This window comes from Lathyrus oleraceus, chromosome 6, assembly GCF_024323335.1.
Source record: "Lathyrus oleraceus cultivar Zhongwan6 chromosome 6, CAAS_Psat_ZW6_1.0, whole genome shotgun sequence".
NCBI lineage: Eukaryota > Viridiplantae > Streptophyta > Magnoliopsida > Fabales > Fabaceae > Lathyrus > Lathyrus oleraceus.
Genome location: NC_066584.1, coordinates 189,371,276 through 189,380,261, shown reverse-complemented (window position 1 = coordinate 189,380,261; position 8,986 = coordinate 189,371,276). Strand labels below are relative to the sequence as shown.

At 34.3% G+C, this 8,986-nt stretch overlaps 1 protein-coding gene across 4 annotated transcripts; it reads right to left on the bottom strand.

Moving 5' to 3' along the window:
- Window positions 1-295: 295 nt before the first annotated feature.
- LOC127092471 (E3 ubiquitin-protein ligase SINAT2) lies at window positions 296-2,880 on the bottom strand. 4 transcript variants are annotated; one of them, XM_051031348.1, is made up of 4 exons: window positions 2,713-2,880; window positions 1,737-2,034; window positions 984-1,370; window positions 296-908 (listed from the first exon to the last, which is right to left on the bottom strand). In XM_051031348.1, exons 2-4 carry the CDS (start codon window positions 1,962-1,964, stop codon window positions 588-590), a joined length of 936 nt encoding a protein of 311 aa, XP_050887305.1. In that variant the 5' UTR covers window positions 1,965-2,034; window positions 2,713-2,880; the 3' UTR covers window positions 296-587. The 4 variants fall into 4 exon arrangements, with proteins under 4 accessions (XP_050887305.1, XP_050887306.1, XP_050887309.1 ...); XM_051031349.1 differs by lacking the exon at window positions 2,713-2,880 and adding an exon at window positions 2,306-2,620; XM_051031352.1 differs by lacking the exon at window positions 2,713-2,880 and adding an exon at window positions 2,319-2,620.
- Window positions 2,881-8,986: the final 6,106 nt, after the last annotated feature.

Genomic DNA, 8,986 nt, shown 5'->3' with positions numbered 1-8,986 from the left:
TTGTATAAAAGAGTGTTGAAGCAAAAGAAAAAAAATGTTATTTAAAATATTTGTTTGAATTGTCTGACACAGGTGATAACACCGATTCAACGAGTGTCGGTAAAAAAAACTCCTTTTTTAAGGACATTTGTCGAACTTTTGAGACATTTATTTGATTTTTCTTACTGTACATATATCATACATATATCATACGAATGCCGGACACCTAGACGTGTATATTGAACAATAGACATGATAACTTGTAAAAAAAAAAAAAAAGTAAAATAAAAAAGATAGTAGTCAAACTTGCATGTAATTCACATTCAAAAACACACATTTTATTAGTTTTAAATATTAATGTCATTTAAACAAAAATAAAAGAACATAAACCTCAATGACACCTTGAATGTTTTACCTTTCATGTCTATGAGAGCCTATGAAGACAAATAAAAGCTTCATTCTCTGCAGAGACCAAAATCTTTAAAATGTTTCAGGATCTGTACAATGTACATAATCATTGAGTGACATCCCTAAAATAATTACATTCTTCTTCCATTTTTGACCATTGATCCTCGACTTTAATCGTTGTTTAAAGCCATTTTTTCATTTCATTCTTCTTTCCATATACGACCAGTGATCCTCAACTTTAACTGTTGTTTATCGCCACCGGAAAAATAAAGAGCTAGGTTTCTCTGAATGATGAGTCCGTCTTGACTATCACGGACTTTTCTATGACTCTCGCGGATGCTCCTTGGTATTCCTTGCCATGTGAGTTTGCGGCTATTTCCACCGACCTCTAAGCTATACCTGAATTTCTTTGCCTCTTTCTCATCTCCTAAAAATCGTAAAAACGTCATATAAACGGGAGCTGTGCCGAGTAGAAACGCCTCGAAGTGCAAGCAAAAATGCTTTCCAAAACAATTGAAAACCTATAAAGATAGCCGTAAAACATCAAATTGTATACTACAACAAATTGATTATTGAAATCATAAAAAATAACTTACCGTTAGCATCCATGTGGCATTTTCAACTTCGTGTGGATTTGATTTGACGTATCGATGGTTGAAGGTGAATCCATCATGTACGTCAACCTTGTGATCATTCTTGAGATGTGCCATAAGAGTTGGAATGTCACACATTATAGAGCACTCTGATCCGGCGTAAGGGCAATTGTATGGACGAAATCGACAATTTTGTTCGTGCTTTAGTTTAGTGTGGTACGGGAATATATCATGACAACCTAGATTTTGATATCTGCAAGGAAGCTCCATTGATTCTGCAACCTTCTCTAAAGCCAAACACCTTATATTCCCAAGATCACGATGACATGTTGGGCAACGGTTATGCACCGCAGTTTTACAATTTGAACATAAGGTATGGCCATTTGGGCACTGGAACACATAATGCAGTCACCAAGGAAAGCATTGAAATTAAGAAGAATATCAGAAATAAACATATAGTTAAATTAAGTATAAGGGGTTCAGTCAAAACATATAAGACAATCCGGAAAAGTTAGAGCTAAAAATTCGATCAGGACCAACTACTCCTTACCAACTGGACCAACTTCCGTTAGCTCATTCCTGATCTTTCTTTTTCCGGATGTGCATGATATCATATTCCGTTTCATGTTTGTGTAATACATTATAAAATATGAGCTTCTCAAACACGCGCACGCACGAAAACACATGCTATTAAATTTCAAGTTTTAAAGAAAGAGAAGTGAGTTTCTAATTGAAACGAAATTAAGAGTCTTGAACCTGATGAATTGGGGGATACATCAAATTCTTGCAAACAGGGCACTCGAGTAAGTCATAAACACCATTCTTTGAATTATTTCCGTTCTTCCCATCCGAACAAATCCTTGATTTTACGAACGTATTATTACAATTGGCCTCCGATTTAAACTTAGCTTTCTCATAATCTGAAAAAATCATGTGTGATTCAAGAACTTCTTTGAACGAACTCCCAGTGCCTCCCAGATCCATCTAAAAAACTTAGATCTAAAATATTCCTTTCTCGAACGACTACGACTCAGAACTCTTCTTTCATATCTTTCTACAAACACAACACATCAGTCACAAAATAAAATTGGTCAATGCCTAAAAACATACTCAGAAAATAATACTACTTCAAAACATTATCCTTCATTGCTTCAAAGTTCACGAACTCAACAAAAGAAAACATCTATAACAGTAACACCAACATTTGTAAATTGAATCTCTCATCGAAAAATCTCATACTTCAAAACAACCTAGATCAAAACAAAACTCGGAAATTCAATCAAACAAATCAACATAGTTCATGTTGAATTTCATCAGAAACATACCGATATCTCTCACCTACCAGAAAAAACGCAACAAATCTTCAAACATCATAACCAAAAACACCTATTCAACAAATTATCACATGCAAAACAACATTTCCTTCTTTCAACAACAACAACGCAACAAAAACTATGCACATAAAATTACATGCAAAATGAAGACAAACCTAAAAACAATTATCAATCACAAGGGAGAAACAAAAAAACAAAGTCACAAGATGCAAACAAATTACAACCTTTTTTTTCAAAATTAAAATAATTAAATAAACAAACAAATGCATATTTTGTAATCTTGTAATCACAGCTCAAACATTTGGGTACAAAATAAAAAATAAAATAAAAAACCAAGAAATTTATTAAAAAAATAATAAAAAATTAAAATGGAACAAAAAACGATGAAGAATTGGTACCACAAGGTTCTTAAGGTGTTGGTGATTGGTTATGAATGGTTGCTGAGAAACAAGGTTGTCTTATCTTTCTTCTTCTTTCTTCTATGTTTCTTCGAAATCGCAGGATTTGTTTTCGTTCCTTGTATTGTACTATGCTTTTTTCTTGTTTATTGATAATTAATTAATTAACTAATTTTTTTTATAAATGTACTATTTGTTTCTGACAACAATTTAATTTGATTTGGAAATTAGTTAATATTTAGATTTTGTCTGTGGTTACGTACGCTACTAACAAGGGTTGATGGATGAGTGATACTACTTCCATATGTTATTGTTACATCCTCATAAATACAACCTAACAAACAACTTTCCCTCCTTGATATAGTTAAAAAAAATTGAATAAATTTTCCATTTATAACTTCTTAAATATTATTTTATTTTCAATTTAGTTTTTAAGACATAGTATTAACTAATAAATAAATTTAAGTACATGAAATTTGTTGTTTTACTTTTTTTTAACTCGATATCTTATTTTATGATTAATGAATTGAAATATCAATTTTGTAACATGATTGAAGTTAGATTTTTCTTTTTTATGAAGTGGTCTAATGTAAGAAATATTATATTTAATAAAATTTGAAGATGAGATCTTGAGAAGAGGACACTCTTAAATCATAATAAGCGATTGTTATTTTATTTTTGTTCCATTCTGAAATTGTTCGCATGTGTTTTTAGCGAACAATCACGAGATTTAAATAGTCTGTGAGATTAACTCAAAAAATCTCGGAAGCAATTTGTGCAAAACACGTGTACTAGAAAGTATGTGTGAAGTGATTGTGAATGTATGCAGACAAAGTGAAGACAAACTTCATAGATGTAAAAGCTTGAATTAAAATAAAAGTAAACTGCAATAGACACTTTTTTAAGAACATGTAACTCAGTACTCTGAAGCACTTTCACATTATCAGAACTTACAAACTATTGAAAACCATTATTCCACGTTCGTAACTGCTATTAGCGACTAATAATTGTCTGCTCGTCGAAGGTGGTTGTTGAAAAATGCTAAGGCCCCTCTCAAGTCTTTGGTCTCCAAAATCTTCTAAGTTTATGAAGTTCGTTGAACGCTTCGACTTCGATACGATTTCGAGATCAATTAGATATGTTCCTGAGATTCCTTCAAATCATGTTTCAAGATCTGTTCTTGAGATTCTTCCAAACCATATTTCAATATCTGATCTTGAGATTCTTCCAAACCATGTTTCAAGACACTAGTCGAAACGCTTTAGTTGGCGTATTCGTTCCTGTCGACTTGTGTCAATCAATGTTAACACTTAACATTTTCCAACGCATCATTCAATTGACTCATTCCCAAATAGAAATTTCAGACTAACAAATACCCCCCCCCCCCAAATGCCACTTTCGATCATATGTGTCAGATGGAAAAAAAAAGTGGCATTTTGTAACCCCTCGACACTATTTTCCCAGTCTTCACACGTCATATCAACTAGATGTTTTATTATTTAATTTATTATTTTTTCTTTAATCATCATGACCACTTTCTGCCAAACCGTCATGTCATAAATGTGCATGCGGTTGACCATCATCGTCCTATATTTCCTAGAAGATTAAACTAAAAATGAAATTAAGACAAAAATCATTTAATTCCATTTTTTCATCTTTTCCCATGATCTTTTGGTGTCAACTGTCGACCTGAGTGCGCTATGTGTCCAAAATTATTTGGAGAGAAAAACTAAAATGTTTTTTCTTCCTTTTCATTTGGATATTTAAAACGTTCTCACTCAAATCTCTTCTCTTTCACCGTCTCTTCTTCTAAAAAATGAACAACAGAAAGAACCTTAGAGCTTTATGCAGTTTATCATCTTCCTCATCACATTTCTTCTTTAAACAAAAACTTTGAGAATCAACAATGGCTACAAAATTCAATCATGTCCTACTTTAGATGCTGATATTGAAGAACTAGTTTTCATCAACAATCACACCTACATTCCCAAGCATCCCATAGAGGATGGGAGAAGAAATGTTTGGTATGGTAACGCCCTGATTCCTTACTCCATTGCAAGTACCATATATGCTTGCATGGCTCCTCTTCCTAGATGTATTAAGAAACCCTAAATGCTGAGAGATTTATTTCCTTATTACCTATCTTATGAACCCATGGTATTTGTGGATGCACCCTTTGATTTTAGTTTCTTCAAAAATATGGTATTTCGTTCTTCTCATTCGACTGAGGATGCCTCCTACATCAAGTGGTTGGATAGGGTTCAAGAAAAGAAGAAACACTTCTTGAAGGATTTGGGCATTTTTTACCTAATCCAACTCTCTAGAGTTGGCCCCAAATATAACTCTCACATGCTCATTACAGCCATGTGCTTTTGGGATGCCTCTACTGACACATTTCCCCTTCCTTGTGGGATGATAACCCTAACACTTTTTGATATTGCTGTTATCACTGACCTTCGACCAACTAGAGAGCCTTTTGAGCCTTCAACCAAAACCAAGACCAATCATGGGTTTGCTTTCACCAGAACTACCTACAGCACCTTCATCAAAGATCATCAGGCTTCGACAAATCGCGTGGATGCCCATGAGCACATCACTTTCCTGACTTACTGGCTTTCTCGATATTTTTTATGTTCTCAATCTGTTCAAGTGGTGAAGAATTTTTTCCCCTTAGCCACCCAACTTCATGAAAGAAGAAAAATATGCCTCAGTATACTGATTTTATGTGGCTTATTTGAGTCTTTAGGGATAACCTCTCAAGACCTCAAAAAAGAGAAAATCTTGAAAGTCTTTAAGTAGGTGGGCCCATTTGGCTTTTGCATTTACGGCTCAATACCACTTTCGAGCATTCCCTAAAATCCATGATTCCTCCTAACTTAGATGTAGGGCTCAAAGGTTTGAGGCTTGCCTAACTTACTTGTTAGAACAAGATTTGGTTCTGCATATATACCTTGAGTTTTAATGATAACAATGTTGTATTTCTGTGAGAACAATTTTGATACCCTAAAGGTTTGTTATTATGTAGCTTTAACAGGTAGTTTTGATTATGAATGTATGATGTGCAACGTCATTAGTTTCTGAACGATGTGTTCCAATTCCGCTTTTGCGCCAGTCATTAGAAGTTCTGAAAGATGTTCAAAGTTGTTGCAGCAATGATGTTTCTACTTCTGATTGATTCACTCTTGAGAAGCTTCTGAGGAGACGTTATATTGTTGTTGCAACGTTCTCTCGGTTCGTGCTTCTGGACATGACTCTGATCACTAGCTTCTGAAGAATTGCAAATTGTTGAAGTTGTGTTACTTAGTTGAAGATTCTGAAAATCTCAAGTCAAATGTTGAGGTTATCAAGGTTCTAACTGTAGATTCTGAAGACTCTGAATATTCTAAAGATATTGAAGATCTCAAGCCAGACTACTGACGATGTCAAGGTTCTGAATTTTCTGAATCCAACTTTATGTTTCTTCATTTCATGATTCATCTATTTTCATCAGAAGCCAATGAACTTTAAGATAAGATCAAATGGGCACGTGATCAAATAGTACATAGTAAAAATCAAATATCCTTTCCACTACCTGAATTTGTGGGCAAGGATAGTACTATACATCACACCTGTCACTGATTTTGTGGGCGAAGGACAGTACGCAGTATCACTCCTTTCACCATCCAACAGTGGACAGCCGCTCTATTTGGTTTCCCTATTTTTCCTTCCAACAGTCTCTTTTCTTATGATATATAAGTGGGACTTGGAGACTTGAAGAAAAACAAGAGAGAACAAATAAGAGCTCTGAATGTTGCAAGTGCTACAACAATATTGACAAGTTTGTTTCTTTGTGAAAAGCTATCATTTTTGTACACAGTTTTTCTTTGTGTATATGTTTATAAATTGTGTAAAATCTTCTTGTATAGAAGTATCTTGTAACACACAAAATACTATTCAAATTGTTTGTTTGACTCCTTAAGAAGACTAGGGTATAGTTGAATCCTTGATAAGATAAAGAAAGTTGTTCTTTGTGAGTCCTTAAGGAGACTATGGTATAGTTGGATTCTTGAGAAGACAAAGAAGGTTATTCTTTATGATTATTGCAATAAGTTGATTATAGTGGATTAATTCCTTGTGTATAAGGCAAAATCACCTTGGCGGATAGACTGGAGTACCTTTAAGTTTCAAGCGAACCAGGATAAAAATACTTGTGTTTTTATCTCTTTGTTATTAACATTTAAGTGGCGTTCTTGAGTTGGTAAAAAGCTTTTGTTTTGTAAAACCCAGTTCAAGCCCCATTTTCTTGTGTTTTTCACACCTTCAACTGGCATCAGAGCTCCAGTTCTGATTGTGATAAAATTTTTATCAACACTTCACCTTGTTTAATATCGGTTCAAGTTTGTGTGAGAAACAATGGTCGCTGCTAATGCTGCTAACATTGTTAACAGCAATGAGAGATATCACTACAGTGCAAAACCACCAATCTTTGATGGTGAAAAAATTGATTATTGGAAAGATAGAATAGAAAGTTTTTTTCTTTGTTACAATGTTGATCTCTAAGATCTTGTAGTCGATGGCTATGTTCACCCAGTTAATGCTGAAGTAAATAATATAGCAAGAAGTGCTATGACTGATCAACAGAAGAAAGATTTCAAAAATCATCATAAGGCCAGAACTATATTGCTAAATGTTATATCTTATACTGAGTATGATAAGATAACAAACAGAGATTTTGCCAAATCTATTTTTGACTCTCATAAGTACGAAGCATTTAGAATGGATGATGATGAAACAATTGAGACTATGTTCTCAAGGTTTCAAATGCTTGTTGCAGGACTGAAAGTTCTGGATAAAGGATACTCTACAGTTGATCATGTCAAGAAGATTATCAGAATTCTTCCTAAAAAATGAAGACATATGGTAATAACTTTAAAGCTAGCAAAGGATCTTAACAACATTAATCTTGAAGAACTTGTTAGCTCTTTAAGAAGCCACGAGATTGAGCTCGAGGAAGATGAACCTCAGAAGCGAGGTAAATCTGTTGCTTTAAAGTCTAAGCGTGAGAAGATAAAAGCCTATCAAACTAAGGAAGAATCAGAAGGTTCTGATGAAGACTCAGAAGATGATGATGAGTTGTCTCTGATTTCAAAGAGAGTCAACAGACTCTGGAAGCACAGGTACAATGGTCAAGGGAAGTTTAGAAGAGCCAAAAGGACTGTTGATCGTTTTGATTCTTCGTTTGGGCAGAAGAAGCAAGGTTCTGGAAAATAAGTTATCTGCTTTGAGTGCAAGGAGCTAGACCACTACAAAAATGATTATCCTAAGATGAAAAAGGACAGAAGGCCTAAAAGAATTTTTCTAAAGGCAAGAAGAGGCCAATGGCTACATGGGATGACTCAGAATCCGAAGAAGAAGATTTTGACAAAGAAAAAGACAATGTTGCAGTGATGGCAACTACGGATGATCCAGAAGGTTCTGAAGAACCAAAAGACAAGGTGATGACAGAATCAGAATCAGACTTCGATTCTGAAGAGACATCCTTAGTATCTCAGCTGAAACACCAATCATGGTACCTGGATAGTGAATGGTCACGACATATGATAGGAAAAAGGTCTATGTTCCAAGATTTGGAACTTAAGCTTGGAGGCTTCATTGGTTTTGGAGGAAACCATAAAGGAAAGATAATTGACTCCGGAACTATTGGTAACGGTAAACTTCCTTCTATTACTAATGTTCTTTTGGTTGATGGTCTAATGCATAACCTATTGTCTATTAGTCAACTTAGTGACAATGGTTATGATATCATTTTTAATCAAAAGTCATGTAAGTTTTTTAGTCAGAAAGATGGTATAGTCCTTTTTAACAGGAAGATAAAGAACAACATTTATAAAATCATACTTTCTGATCTTGAGCATCAAAATGTAAAATGTCTAATGTCTGTTAGTGAAAAGCAGTGGGTATGGCATAAACGTTTGGGCCATGTTAGCATGAGAGGTATTTCTCAGCTAAATAAGCTTGGATTAGTCAGAGGCTTACCTAACCTAAAGTTTGCTTCAGATTCTCTTTGTGGAGCATGTGAGAAAGGCAAGTTTTCTAAAACATCTTTCAAAATGAAAATTGTTATTTCTACCTCTAGACCCTTAGAACTTCTGCACATTGATTTGTTTGGACTAGTGAAAACTGCCTCTATCAATGGAAATAAGTATGGATTGGTCATCATTGATGACTATAGTCGATGGACATGGGTAAATTTCTTGAAACACAAGGATGAGTCACATTTTGTGTTCTCTACTTT

Coding starts and splice junctions, on each gene's coding strand:
- LOC127092471 (XM_051031348.1), bottom strand. CDS start 1,964: ATGGATCTGGGAGGCACTGGGAGTTCGTTCAAAGAAGTTCTTGAATCA. Junction 1,371..1,736: donor TGTATCCCCCAATTCATCAG/GTTCAAGACTCT, acceptor TATGTGTTCCAG/TGCCCAAATGGCCATACCTT. Junction 909..983: donor ATGCCACATGGATGCTAACG/GTAAGTTATTTT, acceptor CTATCTTTATAG/GTTTTCAATTGTTTTGGAAA.